The sequence below is a fragment of the Fimicolochytrium jonesii genome, assembly GCF_025526975.1.
Source record: "Fimicolochytrium jonesii strain JEL569 chromosome Unknown EV422scaffold_25, whole genome shotgun sequence".
Lineage (NCBI taxonomy): Eukaryota > Fungi > Chytridiomycota > Chytridiomycetes > Spizellomycetales > Powellomycetaceae > Fimicolochytrium > Fimicolochytrium jonesii.
The window spans coordinates 290012-302777 of NW_026515692.1; the positions used below are offsets into that span (position 1 = coordinate 290012).

At 53.8% G+C, this 12766-nt stretch overlaps 6 protein-coding genes across 6 annotated transcripts; 3 read left to right on the forward strand and 3 right to left on the reverse strand.

The window, feature by feature from the left end:
• Positions 1-28: 28 nt before the first annotated feature.
• On the forward strand, positions 29-3932 carry EV422DRAFT_540178 (Sodium/calcium exchanger protein-domain-containing protein). Its single transcript, XM_053071126.1, has 14 exons — positions 29-659; positions 722-868; positions 936-993; positions 1083-1157; positions 1223-1373; positions 1448-1463; positions 1528-1735; positions 1803-2693; positions 2772-2942; positions 3016-3086; positions 3161-3197; positions 3271-3351; positions 3424-3525; positions 3604-3932. Exons 1-14 carry the CDS (start codon positions 459-461, stop codon positions 3750-3752), a joined length of 2358 nt encoding a protein of 785 aa, XP_052922815.1. The 5' UTR covers positions 29-458; the 3' UTR covers positions 3753-3932.
• A 71-nt stretch (positions 3933-4003) lies between these two features.
• On the reverse strand, positions 4004-5344 carry EV422DRAFT_208143 (uncharacterized protein). Its single transcript, XM_053065354.1, has 4 exons — positions 5134-5344; positions 4901-5062; positions 4655-4821; positions 4004-4580 (listed from the first exon to the last, which is right to left on the reverse strand). The coding sequence occupies exons 1-4, from the start codon at positions 5249-5251 to the stop codon at positions 4272-4274; spliced, it is 756 nt and encodes a 251-aa protein (XP_052922816.1). The 5' UTR covers positions 5252-5344; the 3' UTR covers positions 4004-4271.
• A 634-nt stretch (positions 5345-5978) lies between these two features.
• EV422DRAFT_208354 (uncharacterized protein) lies at positions 5979-7361 on the reverse strand. The gene is made up of 2 exons (XM_053065355.1): positions 7296-7361; positions 5979-7212 (listed from the first exon to the last, which is right to left on the reverse strand). The coding sequence occupies exon 2, from the start codon at positions 6952-6954 to the stop codon at positions 6016-6018; it is 939 nt and encodes a 312-aa protein (XP_052922817.1). The 5' UTR covers positions 6955-7212; positions 7296-7361; the 3' UTR covers positions 5979-6015.
• An 897-nt stretch (positions 7362-8258) lies between these two features.
• On the forward strand, positions 8259-10504 carry EV422DRAFT_622327 (uncharacterized protein). Its single transcript, XM_053074168.1, has 7 exons — positions 8259-8476; positions 8560-8613; positions 8688-8834; positions 8911-8992; positions 9077-9519; positions 9598-9725; positions 9798-10504. Exons 1-7 carry the CDS (start codon positions 8349-8351, stop codon positions 10091-10093), a joined length of 1278 nt encoding a protein of 425 aa, XP_052922818.1. The 5' UTR covers positions 8259-8348; the 3' UTR covers positions 10094-10504.
• On the forward strand, positions 10191-10504 carry EV422DRAFT_540188 (uncharacterized protein). The gene has a single exon (XM_053071127.1). The coding sequence runs from the start codon at positions 10258-10260 to the stop codon at positions 10477-10479; it is 222 nt and encodes a 73-aa protein (XP_052922819.1). The 5' UTR covers positions 10191-10257; the 3' UTR covers positions 10480-10504.
• Positions 10505-11852: 1348 nt separating this feature from the next.
• On the reverse strand, positions 11853-12712 carry EV422DRAFT_570326 (transcription factor e(y)2-domain-containing protein; the record flags this gene model as incomplete). Its single annotated transcript, XM_053072863.1, has 4 exons — positions 11853-11947; positions 12032-12109; positions 12240-12310; positions 12396-12712. 4 exons carry the CDS (start codon positions 12710-12712, stop codon positions 11853-11855), a joined length of 561 nt encoding a protein of 186 aa, XP_052922820.1.
• Positions 12713-12766: the final 54 nt, after the last annotated feature.

Consider the following 12766-nt stretch of genomic DNA (forward strand, 5'->3'; position numbering starts at 1 on the left):
GGGGACTTCCACGCAGCGTTTTGGATGCCGGCGAGATCAGAAGGCGTCGTTCTAAACTGGCTACACCCGGGGTCGTTTTAGCATTTTCCTACATTTATGGGTTTCTCGAATGGACTCCGTTCGGAGGTTCCTAAGCAACCTCCTCCTCGTCTATACTACACCCTAGAGGACTACGTTGCTCGTCCAGAGCAGAATTGCTGACTGACTCCTGAAGATGAGACTCGTGGTGAGACTCCTGCCTGCCAGTCCGCCTCTTTGTTAAAACTGACAGCGACCGTCAATTGCCGTTGTGACGCCGTGTGACGTCTCGCCTGCGTCCAACCTTAAAAACACCTCGAAAAGTCACTCAAGCAAGAGTGGGGTGAGAGGACTCGGTGGAGTGATACCCTATATCCAACAGAGTTACTGTATCCCATCTGAGGGGCTTGCAAGAGACTTCCCGTCCAACAGCGGACGCAATGTCCTCCCTCACGGCGCTTCTTACGCGGCCTCCAAGCGTCCCTCTAACACACAGGAAAGCAATGCAGAATGCCAAGGTTCTCACCTCCCTCATCCTCCTAGCCGTCCTCATTACATCGCTCTCGCTAGCCTGGTTTGGTCCTAAAGGTTCAAATGGCGGCCGCTTCCTCAGTCGACGAGCATACCATCTGGAGTCACAGGTAGCGTGCTTGGGCTGTATGAAGGAAGGATGGTGTTCCAAGCTAACACTCGCCCGAACCAGACGGAATGCAAGCACATCGGAAGCATTCCCGACAACCAGTGTGCCTTCGCTGAGGCCAACTGCACTCCATCCGATGGAGTGTTCAATTACTTCATTATGTACTATTGCCGGCTGGGTGAACATAGGGTTTTGGGGATTATTATCTTGGTATATGGCTGTTTTGCTGATTTGGCCGGCGGTGGTCTCTATGAACTAATGATGGCATTAAATCTAGTTTTCGGCTATGATTTACGCATTTTTGATGCTAGGGATGGCTGCGGGAGACTTTCTATGTACGTTTCGATTTGTATCGGGGATCGATGGGAGTTGGCACATCTGAGTACGCCGGGAGGCATCAGAAGGCTGACAGGCGCATACACAGGTCCCAATCTGGCAAACATCTCCCAGTGGCTGCAAATGTCTGAATCCGTCGCCGGCGTCACACTCGCAGCACTCGGTACGTCTCGTCAGATGTTTCAATACCGCCCACGCACCCCTAACAATCCCACCGTCAAACCATAGGAAATGGATCCCCCGACCTAGTCTCTACCTTCTCCGCCATGACATCCGGTAAAGAGGGCGTAGCCATCGGCGAACTTCTAGGAGCTGCCATGTTCGTCACTTTCGTCGTTGTGGGGTCGATTGCGATCGTTCACCCGTTCAAGCTGCCACGGTGCGTTTTGTGTGTGTGTCATGTTATCAAGTGGCAGGCTTCTCACGAGTTCAATCAACATCACGACAGCATAGGCGGCCATTTCTTCGGGTGGGTTGCGTGAGGAGATATGCATCCGCTCCGATTGAACTCGTAGTCTAACACCCCTTTGCAGGACTTGATAGCGTTCATCGGTGCATTGATTCTCGTTCTAGTAATATGCTCTGATAAGAAGATCACCCTTCTGGAAGGATGCTACCTGATCGCGTACTACTTCATCTACGTGACGGTGGTGGTGGCTGGCGCGTACCTGTATCGACGGCATAAAGCGCGGAGGACGGATAGTGCCACTGTCGCTGTGGACGATGAGGACGTGGACGATGGTATAAGCATGCTATTGGAGGATAGACGACGACATTTCGCTGACCGTCGTGATCCCTCTTCCTCTAGATGTAGCCTCAGTCTACTCCTCCATATCCCACCACTCCCACCGGCCCTTCTTTGAAACCGACCCCCTCCTCGGCGACTCCACCCCGGTGGAATCCCCCTTCCCCCGCGACGAACCGTTCGACACCGACTTCTTCCTCCCCCACTTCAAGCCCCCAAAATTGCCCCTCAGTTTCCACAACAAATCCCTCCCCGTCCGCTTCAGCAGATCCCTCACCTCCTCACCCCCAACCAGTTTCGGAGGCCGGGAACATAGAGCGGATACACGACCGATATTGTTGCGACGAAGCACTGACATCTCGCCAAACCGCGGCCGCGCAATTGCAGCGAGCTTGGAGTCGAGTAGCCCGTTTACGCGGTATAACCACCACCAGCGTATACCCCCACACGTCGCATCCATGCCGGAAGCACGACCCAAACGGCCGATTTCATCCACACCCACCCCCGAATCGCCCACGTACACCGATCGCCTCACCGACAGCCCCGCAGTTTCGGAAACAGGGTCAGAAGAGGGCGATTTTGTATGGACGCCGCCGACGAGTAAATGGCGCGCGTTGCTCGAAACGCTCTTCCCCGTGATTCCGCAGTGGGGAAGTCTTTCAATACTGGACCGCGTGCAATCGGTCATTTTATCCCCCGTCTTCTTCGCGTTCTCGGCAACCGTGCCGGCCGTGCATGCCGAGGAGATGGAACTCTATCTCCGACGACAGAAGAAGGAGGAGGCGGGGAGGGGGGCGGATAGTTTGGATGAGATTGTGGTCGAGGAGGCTGGAGATGCGAAAGATGGCGAGAGGGAGGAGGGAGATGGGGTGCCGGCGTTTAGGGAGCTGAATAGGGAGTTGACGATCGCGCAGGTCGGGCTTGCGCCGATGTTTGTTGTTGTTGCTTCTGGATGTAAGTGTGTCGTTTTCTCTCGGTCATTTTTCACACAACACCACACCAAAACGATGAATTCATTCCATTCTCACACAGCCGCCACATCGTCGATATCGCATACTACCATCCCCATTTGGACACTCTGCATCCCCCTCGGCCTCATCGCTGCGCTCGCGCTGCATTTCGGAACACGGCACACAAACGTGCTCGCTTATGGACGCATGCTTGCCATTGTCGGGTTTTGTGTCTCTGTTGTTTGGGTCTATGGTATGCTTTGAGGGTAGTCGTTTGTTTAATGTGTGAGAAGGGGGATGGGAGGCTGATGTTAGTCGCGATGCAGTGATTGCGAGCGAAGCGGTGGTGATCCTTAGCACCATGGCGACTGTGCTGAAGATCAGTGAGACTATCATGGTAAGCCTACGATATGCAAGTGCTGGAATCACTGGCAGCGGCACTGAGTAACGGTTTCTCCTTTCGTTCGCCAGGGAATGACGTTGTTTGCAATCGGGAACAGTGTTGGAGGTAACGTAAAACAGTCACTTTTTACCTTTCCTCGTGTAACTAAAATTGACCCCCCACGCTTTACGGCACATAGACCTGATAACAAACCTAAGCATCGCACGCATGGGCTACCCCGCCATGGCCGTCGGCGCGTGTTTCGGGAGTCCTATGCTAAGTACGTCCCCCACCACGCTCTACCAATCACCTGCAACGTTAGCCTAATCACCCACCCCCACCCACCGTTCAGACCTTGTCCTAGGCATAGGCGTCACCTCAACCTACATAACCGCAAAAGAAGGCGTCGCGTACGAACTCACCCAGTCTTTGGTGCCTATCTACGCTTGTGGAGGTGCGTTCCCCACATCCCCTATCCATTTCAAAGCCCCCACTTTTCTCCTCTAAACCGGCGCTTCTTACGGTCCAATAGGCGCCCTGATGCTCGGATTGTGCATCTCCCTCCTGTACATCTCCACCAACGATTTCGCGGCGAGCCGCACGTTCGGGATGGGGTGTATTGCGATGTATGCGGTGTTCATGGTGGGGATTTTGGTGGTTTCTAGTTTGGATGCTTTGTAGTTTGTGTAGGTTTTTTTCTTTTTTTTTTCGTGGTAGGGTTTGTTGTGGTAGGAAGTTTTGGTGGCTGATGCGAGATGGAAGTGGCGGGGGCTGATACCCTTTTTTTGCATGGAAATGGTGGATGTCTACGAAACACGGAGAGTGGACCGGAATGATACATTTGGAAAGGAATGTGGGAGTGTTGTTTTGCACATGCTATGAATTTTGTGTATCTCGGTTAACACTATACAGCTACACAAGGAAAGGGGGAACATTTGAAGAGGGGCCAGAGGCAAATTGAACTCCAGCTAGTCAGGTGTCCCCTGTCTTCCTTCGGTCCTCCCACTACGTACTGTATGGTAAATACACCGAGTATTTACATAGATGCATCAGCGCCCATTCTCTTAACCCATTCCTCATACAGCAGCTCCTAGTCTCCCCAAAAACGTAACTTTCCCCCAGCCGTCCCACGCTTCCATTTTCCCGTTTGATCTTGATCCTTCCCACCCTATCTACAACCCCGCTCATCACGTACTACTTCTACGACTCCCCGCTCCGTATCCTCCGCCTCTTGCGCCTCCACCCGCTCTCATAGTTCGCTGGAAGTGTCTGATCCGGAGCCTGGTCCCGCAGCTTTTGTTGTTGTTCAGCGGGAAGGGTGATCGTTACACTCTTCGGTGCTTTTGCGTTTGTTACACATTGTTGCGGTTGTGGAAAATGAAGGTTATGCGCACTCTTCCTTCTCCCTGCAGCATCTGACAAGAAACGTGTCAGATTCATCTCAACCTGTCTTGACTCTGCGGCTGCTCGGGCGCGGAGCTGCGATGGGTCTTTGCTTTCCACCGTAAGCTACAACGAGGGTGAAAGAGAATACTATTGTGAGATCAAGAGGGACAAGGAAGAGGGGCGTCGGTAAGACTGACCTCATTGTGAATGTAGGTGTGGGGGTTGGGAAATGGTGGCAGGTGTTGTGGATGCGCAGCAGTAGTAGCAGATGCGACCGTTCCAATGTAGGTGAAGTTGTCCAATTCGTACGAGATGGGAATCAATTCGGTGGGTTCGCTACGGGGCGGCGTGGGGATGCGGATATCTTTGTGGGGAGGGAGTCAGAGATGACGGTAAAGTCAGGCGTTTGTTTCAGCGGACACATCCTGCACACACAAGCGTACCAGATTGCCTGCCCCTGCTTTCGCAGTACACGAGATACTCATCGAGGTCGGGCAGCGAGACGCCCATGTCGGCCATCCCCAGGAGCACATCGTTCAACGTCGGTCTAGTACGTAAGCCAAATTCGGTGTAGGCTTTTGTGCGACTGAACAGGTCATGCATGTCTGTGTGGGGATGGATTGCATGAGTGTGTGGTAGACACATCTCGCTCCTTATTGCATCGTCTCACACTCACACAGAGTATAAGTCTCCACCAACAAATCAAACGCCTCTTTCTCTGCCCCACCAAACCCTGACACCCTCAGCACCTGCGCAACCGCCTTCGCACAAACAGCCGTCTCCATATTTCCCATCCCTCCAGGAATGATTCACTCCGTCAGCCGATAAGTCTTTGTCCTTGTCGCCTCCTCTACCTCTCCCTTTAAAGCCGTGAGCGGCTGAACCACCTCCTTTGTGAAGGTATCCAGCGACTGTGTCGCGCGCTCACGAAGGCGGGTCAGTTCCGCTAATAGCTCTGTGTGCTCGCGTTTGAGCTCGTTAATGAGGTTGTGGTCGGTGGTGGCGGGGAGAGCGGCGTGGGATTGGAGGGCGGCATGCAAGCCAGCGGTTTGGGATTCCGTCAACTGGATCAGTTCTGAGAGGTATTGTTGGTGTATTTCGGCGTTGCGGGAGTCGCGAGTGATGGCACCAAGCTGTTGTTTTGTTGTTGGCGGCTATGTAAGGGAGGGTGGGAATTAGTGATCTTGTGGTTTTGGTTTTTTCTCAACCTCAGGAAACTCACCTTTGGGGTTGGCCTGGCTGTACTCGGTGTTGCTGTTGCGGTGATGGTCGCTGGGTCGCCTGTTGCCAAGGAGGCCTGCGCAGACATTCGCAGGAGCGTACGTAGGTCTATGGCTACTGTACAAGGTGCGTGTACAGCATACTTGGGGTGGGGTGCCAGATTCTATCTGATTTTGGGATTCATTATCGGTTCGCTCGATCTGGTCTCGCTCTGTTTAACGTTCGTGACCATGGGTCTAAATCCTGGACAACCTGAACTTTGACTTTTACGCTTCTACCAACTTTAGCTTAAATAGCGGTGATACAGTAATATTGGGAGGAGCAAAGCTAGCTACAACTATTCATCCAGATATCTACTAAGACTGGCCTCCGTCCCAGTACTATTAGACGACGACGCCGATATTCTCGCTGGCGGGCCAAACATGCCCGCATCGAATAGCTGCCGTAATAAAATATCCCCTGAATTACGCCGTGGGGTTTTCGTATGTCCTCTTTTCGGTTTGGTCTGTGGTGGCTGGGCGGTCACCGGCTTGTGGTGCCGCATGTTCGGTTGGATGGTGGGGTGTATGAGAGACCGCCTGCTAGGCTGTATGCTAGAGCTCCGTTCATTGTACACCCGAGGGCCTACAGGAACGATGCTTGCTCGCGGAGGTAACAGGAAATCTGCCATTGGGAGATCGACCGACGACGCCCTTGGATCCTCATACGCTGATGGCGGCGTCTTCAACGCCCAAGATGTAGGCAGGCTGATATCAATCGCCTCCGGTGTCGCAACAACAGTCGACTGCTTAGATCTCGCTGTCGCCGTTGAGCCGAAAAAAGCATCGGTGAGGCGCTCGATATCCTCCTGCGGATTAGGCCTCTGCACCACTGGTAGTTGATACGAGTCATGTACGGGTGAGCCGGGCGCCGGCCGGGGCAGCTTCGTTTTGTTCGGCGATACACCCGCCCGCGGCATCCACTGCCTGTTCCTATACCGCCAACACATAGCGGCCAATATCAACGCTATCGATATCACCGCAAAGACGATCCCCACGACGGCTGAGGATGTGAACCCATCGTTCTCCTGCGCGGGCAAGATGGGTTCCATGAGTATGGGAACTGTGTGCTCGGCTCCGTCTCCATTGAAGCGGAGGTCGGGCGTTGTCATTGGTATTGGCGTTGGTGTAGGCGTGGGGAATTGCTTCTGGGGTATCGGTGTTGCTTTTGGGAGGATGAGTTTGAGCGTTACGGCCGGGGGGAGTCTGCTGGCTGCGCCGGCTGGGATTGCTGGCATCCTGCGGTCGGGCCGTCCCGTTTCCGGCCTATGCCGTCCACCACCCCTACTACGTCCACTGGCTACTTTGCACCGGTTTTTAACTTCTGTTGGTTGACGGCAGAATCATATGCGCGCGGTGTTGGATAGAGCTGGTCGCTGTAGAACAGGTCCTAGAAGGCGTTGTTGCTGACGGGAGGAACAATGAGTCCACGAGAAAGGATAGGTGCGTCGGAGCAGGTCAAAAGTCGTATCGCAGTCGTGGTCGAAACCTTTTCGCTGAAAGTCGAGGGCGCGGCAGGTGTAAACAGCACCCTTCTTAAGAAACGCTCGTCACTGTAAGGGTTGGAGGGTTGGCTCACGTTTTTCATGACCTATCGTGAGGGAACACTGGGGGTTCGATCATAAGGTTATGAATGATATGGGAGTCAACGGCGGTGGGAGTGTGAAGTCGAGCCAAGAGCCCGAGTCTTGCCTTTATCCCTCTTTTGACGGGTGTCCCGCACCGCATTTTGAGACGCGCGGGGGGGTTATGCGTTACGTCAGCTTCCCGCTTGAGTCAGAGTCGGGGCGTGGCTGTTTCGCGTGGATGGCAGGAATCAGCAATCAAGCCAGGTGGTCACGGCTGTTGCGCTGGGCAGTTTCGGGTTCGCCTTTCGCTTGACTACTGTCTCACAAGGAATACCCACTCGGTTGTGATAGAAGCCTTGCGGAATCTGCTCTGGACGAGGAGCGTAGTCCTCTAGAGTATATGGACGAGGAGGAGGTTGCTTAGTATCCCACCTCATTACCCACCGCACTAAGCACCTCCTCCCGACGCCGCATTCGCCGCGCTATTCGCATCGCTTCATTTATCAACATCTCGCCTTGCACGGCGCGATCAACAAATATCTTATGGGTTTACGGGTTTCCCTGGACATTAGGTCCTAAGTGCGCTCTGCGCTCCCGATAGCTAGTTCTTCTTCATCGAACCATCCCTCCTCCCATCGTAGCTTTCTGTCATAGCGCTCGATAGCTCAAAAGAGATAAAGGAAAGGAAAGGGAAGCTACGTAGGATTATCTGTTATTTATACACTCGAGAAGAAAAATACTGTAGAGAAGCTTACTAAGCGAGCAACCTCCTCCTCGTCCATACACTCTAGAGGACTGCGTTCCTCGTCCAGAGCAGAATGGGCGTGATATGCCTAACTGCATGTGTTTCCGCAGTCGCGTCGCCGACCATCGAAAATGAAGGCGACCCCAACAAGCTTTGCTCTTTTCCCTTCGTTTTCCCTTCGTTTTCCCTTCGTTTTCCCTGTCCCCCCCCCCCCCTCCCCCCCCCCCCCCCCCCCCCGTGGACTTGCACTGAACACTGCCCCTCCAGCACGTCTCACCGTACATACAGTCCCACACATACCAACGCACTATCAACAACAATGTGGGACCCCTACGCTGCCCAACAACAACAACTAGCCTACGGCTCCGTCCCGGACGCTCAGAAAACGACCCTGTGGATGGGCGATCTCGAGGGCTGGATGGAGGAAAACTATATTCGCCAGTTGTGGTACGTACCATACGATGCAAAGGGAATGATACGAGTATAGGCAAGCAGGACGTATGCTTATTTTTGTTTTTGGCTTCTTTTAGGGCGTCCATGGGAGAGAATGTGAATGTTAAGATGATTCGTGACAAACTTACGGGGTGTGTTTGGGGTGATAGTGAGAGAGTGTGAGCGACCCTGAGACTAACGGTCTATTTCGATGCTGATTCCTTAGACAGAACGCAGGCTACTGCTTCGTCGACTTTATGAGCAACCAAGCAGCGATGCGGCACTTGACCACCATCAATGGCACGCTTATTCCCGGCACGAGTCGCACGTTTAAGCTGAACTGGGCGTCTGGTGGGAGTGCTGCTGTCATGGGGTAGGCGGATGTGGAATGGGGGGTTGTAGTACATGAGGTGGAGGGAAGCTGATGTAGTTCCAAATTCAATGAATAGCGGCGCAAGGGATGACAGGGGCCCTGAATACTCGGTGTTTGTTGGAGACCTGGGACCGGAAGTGACTGACTTCATGCTACTGGTATGTATCGTGAGAGGACGCACAGATCGGTTATTCCCTTCGCCAAAGCTCCACTTCTCACATCATTCCATTTATTTCCCAAAGCAAACATTCCAAGCCCGCTACATCTCCTGCAAATCCGCAAAAGTGGTAACCGACCCCGTCTCCGGCCTCACCCGCGGCTATGGCTTCGTCCGCTTCTCCGACGAATCCGAACAACAGCGCGCGCTTGCAGAAATGCAGGGGCAGTACTGCGGGTCCCGCGCCATGCGCATCTCGCCCGCTACGCCGAAATCAAACGTTAGTGGCGGAAGTGCTGGGGTTGGTGGTGCCGGGTTTGGCGCTGCAGGGGGCATGGGGGGCGTGGGAACGCGAGCGGGGTCTGTGGGGGCTGCGGGGATGGCCATGTCGGCTGGTGCAGGGTACTATGCCGGTGCAGGGCAGGCGGGTGGTGGAGGCGGGGGAGGGTATGAGGCGGTGGATCCGACCAATACGACGGTGTTTGTGGGTGGGTTGACGATGGGGATTAGTGATGAGGAACTGCGAAGGTTTGTTCTGTGAATGCGGTGGTGGAATCCTTGCCCACGGAGTTTGAGAGTCTCACCCTTGGGATTTCTTGATCACAGCTACTTTGCACCCTTTGGAGAAATTGTGTACACGCGCATCCCGCCCAACAAGGGATGTGGGTTTGTGCAGTACGCGCATCATCAATCTGCGGCGATGGCCATTGCGCAGATGAACCAGTACCCCATTGGTAAGAAATGGAAGAGATCCCGTTGAAGGCCGTTGCCCTCACGTAACACTGACCCTCTTTTTGCCTAAACAGGCGGAATCCGCGTCCGCACCTCCTGGGGCCGTTCCCAAGCCCCCGCACGTCCTCCCACCGGGCAGTACCCATCCTTCTCCGCCTCAACCTACCCTCCAACGGCCGTCGCCTACACCTCACCGTACACCGCCACACCGTACGGAGCAGCACCACAACCGGCGTATGCGCGACAAGTGGAAGACCCGTTGCAGCCAGTGAGCGTGGAGAGGATGAATGAGGAGTTTGTGAGGAGGAAGGAACGGATTGAGGAGGGTGAGGGGGCGAGGGGCGAGTGGAGGAGGAGTGTTATTGTTTGAGGAAGGGGCAAGGGAAACGCCAAACCCGGAAAAACACTGCCACCCACGTCAAAAGCATTCTACCGCAACACCCCTCAATCAACATTTTTCGAACCCCCCGCAAACAAAACATTCGCCCCCACTTTGGTTTGTTCGTCACTATCTGCTCTCGTATTCCTTTCGGCATGTCTATTTTTTTTTTTTTCGTTATCGCTATCGTCCCTTTCAGTGTCCCTATCTATACCATCCCGTTTCCCCGTCGGTGTTGCGCATTCTTTTATCGTATTTCGGTAGTTTCGTGTAGGTCTCATGTATACCCCCGTCTCGTATTTTGTTTGGTCTCGTTATGTATTTTTGCTTTTGCTCTTTTGATGGGCGAGGGAAAACAAATGGGCATCTGTGTTTGAAATCGTATCAATTGAATGATTATGGCTGTTGCTATTGCCATCTATACTCGTACGCTTTCCGTTCACCTGGCGGTGTGGTTTCCCAAAGGATATACTGTATGTCCCTACCTAACCTGTGCTTGCATGCCTGCCTACTATCCATCTACGGTATACAGCAGCTACTCCTACTTCTCCACACCCTCCTCGTAGGCTTCGTAACGCATCATCGCGATCTCACACCGTCCCGCCGCACGCCTCACATCTTCCCCGCCCAAGTAACCCACAACCAATCCAACACACCCACATCCACCACACACACCACCATCACAACAACCAGCCTCGTCCGCCACTTATCATACCGCTTCCTCGCCTCCTCCAGCTGATAATCCGTCATATGGATATGCGGGCTCGGCGGCAGTGGCGACTCGATGTTCAGCAATGACGAGGTCTCTCTGTTGCCCTTTCTGAGGGCGTGCGGTGGTGGTGGTGGGGAGGACGAGGGCGTGGCGGGTGATGAGGCGCTGGGCGGGAAGTGGTCGGCGGTGTTTCTGATTTTGTCGTTGAGAGGTGTGCGTGCGGTGGGGAGGGTCGGGGTGGTGGGTGGGGAGTCGTCGAGCATGTCGGTGGAGGTGGTGGTTTTGCGGGGGCCGAAGAGGCGGAGGAACGGGCGGAGGGGGCTCATTTTTGGGGGAATTTTTTGGGTTGGGCTGCCTTTTTGGTTTTCGTCGATTCGTTTGCGGGTGTTCCGGAGTGGATGTGGATGATGGATGGCGTTATGAAGAAATGCCCATCCGCTGCTGATGAACTTTTATACGCTACGAGCTAACCCTGGCGTACTACGTAGGAAAACTGTCCGAAGAGATAGGGAAGTTACAGGATTTATTGCAACCCCATTTTGTCAGTTGGAAGCACCCGGCAATACCTGCTGCCATTCTGGGCTATCAGCACCGGCGAGTCGCCGGGAAGGCCTCCGTAGCCGATACTCTTCCACCCTTCGTAAGCGCATATCCGCAGACAGACTCTGGCAACAATGTTTTGCACCCAACGAAAGTAGTAAAGGACCCTGCAACGAAAAGATAATGTCATTTTCAGCCGTTGATGAAGGAGTCTTTTGACGGTTTGACAGCACCCACTTGGGTTTACGTCAGCACATTGTAAGTCTTTTGCTCGCTCCAACAAACCATTCGGTATTGTACCAGGGTTGGACAGGAGTGAACATTATCATGAAAAGCTCCTTGTGAACTCGATCCTCAAACATCTCAACTTCTCCATGGGACCGCATTTTAGAAGTGCTCTCAAATGTTGAGGCGTCCCCTTTTATTCTCTCCAACGCCCTGGGGTATATATACGAAGGCTCAAAGCCTTCACCTAAGCATGCGGGAACCGCTCAAGGTCTACCTCGGCCGCTTTGGGTGCGTCCGGTCGTAATCCTGGATGATCTGCTGTATTCTTAACATCAGGTCTGCTTTGACTGTTGCGGGGACTAATGCTGAAAGGAGGGGTATAGGTGCAGGAGGTGAGGGCCACATGGGAAACGACGGCTGAACAAATCCTGGTTGGCAATTCAGCTTACATCTGCCTTTGGGCGTGACTTCTTGTATGATCTCGTCTATGTCCAATGGGTCGTCCAATGGCTTCTTTCGCACGATTTCTGCAATGAGGTGTATTCGGTTAGACATTCTTGTGGCATGCTTCCGAATTGCGTCTAGCATTCCATAGAGGAAGCACCCAGCCCCTAGCTACCCCCCCGTCCACAGGACACGTATCCGTGATCTACACACCTGCAGCATACGCTCTGAGTTGATCCCGCCACCCACAATCAATCAACCGTTGCCGAAAGTATTCAGTCAGCCTATAGACGGTCCCACATCAGCCATCAGTTCCGCAAGAACTCGTGCATCCCGACAGCGCAAACCCAACCCTCCCCCAAAACATACATATCCTTTGCCCCACTCCTCGCCAACGTCCGCTCAATAACCGTATCATAGATCGGGTTATCCTCATCCAACCACGTGTCAACATATTCATCCGGCTCAACCGGGGTGTCATCTAAGATGCTGGTGATGGGGTTATCGGGTTCGTTGTTGTGGGTATCCCGGTCGTCTTCGTCATTGGCGTTGGCTGCATTGTCACTTGAATTACTGCTGAGTTCGCTGGTCTTTTGGGCGAAATTGTAGGCGGGGGGGACGACTTTTGCGGGTCGGGTGGGTTTGGAGGCGGACGGGACGAAGTGGATGTTGTGTGGGAGGGACATGATGCGTGTGTGGTGGCTCAAGGCGTCTGCTGGATGCTCAGAATCTGGCTCAGA

Coding starts and splice junctions, on each gene's coding strand:
- EV422DRAFT_540178 (XM_053071126.1), top strand. CDS start 459: ATGTCCTCCCTCACGGCGCTTCTTACGCGGCCTCCAAGCGTCCCTCTA. Junction 869..935: donor TTTTGGGGATTATTATCTTG/GTATATGGCTGT, acceptor CATTAAATCTAG/TTTTCGGCTATGATTTACGC. Junction 2,943..3,015: donor CTCTGTTGTTTGGGTCTATG/GTATGCTTTGAG, acceptor GTCGCGATGCAG/TGATTGCGAGCGAAGCGGTG.
- EV422DRAFT_208143 (XM_053065354.1), bottom strand. CDS start 5,251: ATGGGAAATATGGAGACGGCTGTTTGTGCGAAGGCGGTTGCGCAGGTG. Junction 5,063..5,133: donor GGTGGAGACTTATACTCTGT/GTGAGTGTGAGA, acceptor ATCCCCACACAG/ACATGCATGACCTGTTCAGT. Junction 4,581..4,654: donor ACACCTACATTCACAATGAG/GTCAGTCTTACC, acceptor CCCTCGTTGTAG/CTTACGGTGGAAAGCAAAGA.
- EV422DRAFT_208354 (XM_053065355.1), bottom strand. CDS start 6,954: ATGCCAGCAATCCCAGCCGGCGCAGCCAGCAGACTCCCCCCGGCCGTA.
- EV422DRAFT_622327 (XM_053074168.1), top strand. CDS start 8,349: ATGTGGGACCCCTACGCTGCCCAACAACAACAACTAGCCTACGGCTCC. Junction 8,835..8,910: donor GGGAGTGCTGCTGTCATGGG/GTAGGCGGATGT, acceptor TTCAATGAATAG/CGGCGCAAGGGATGACAGGG. Junction 9,520..9,597: donor AGTGATGAGGAACTGCGAAG/GTTTGTTCTGTG, acceptor TCTTGATCACAG/CTACTTTGCACCCTTTGGAG.
- EV422DRAFT_540188 (XM_053071127.1), top strand. CDS start 10,258: ATGTCTATTTTTTTTTTTTTCGTTATCGCTATCGTCCCTTTCAGTGTC.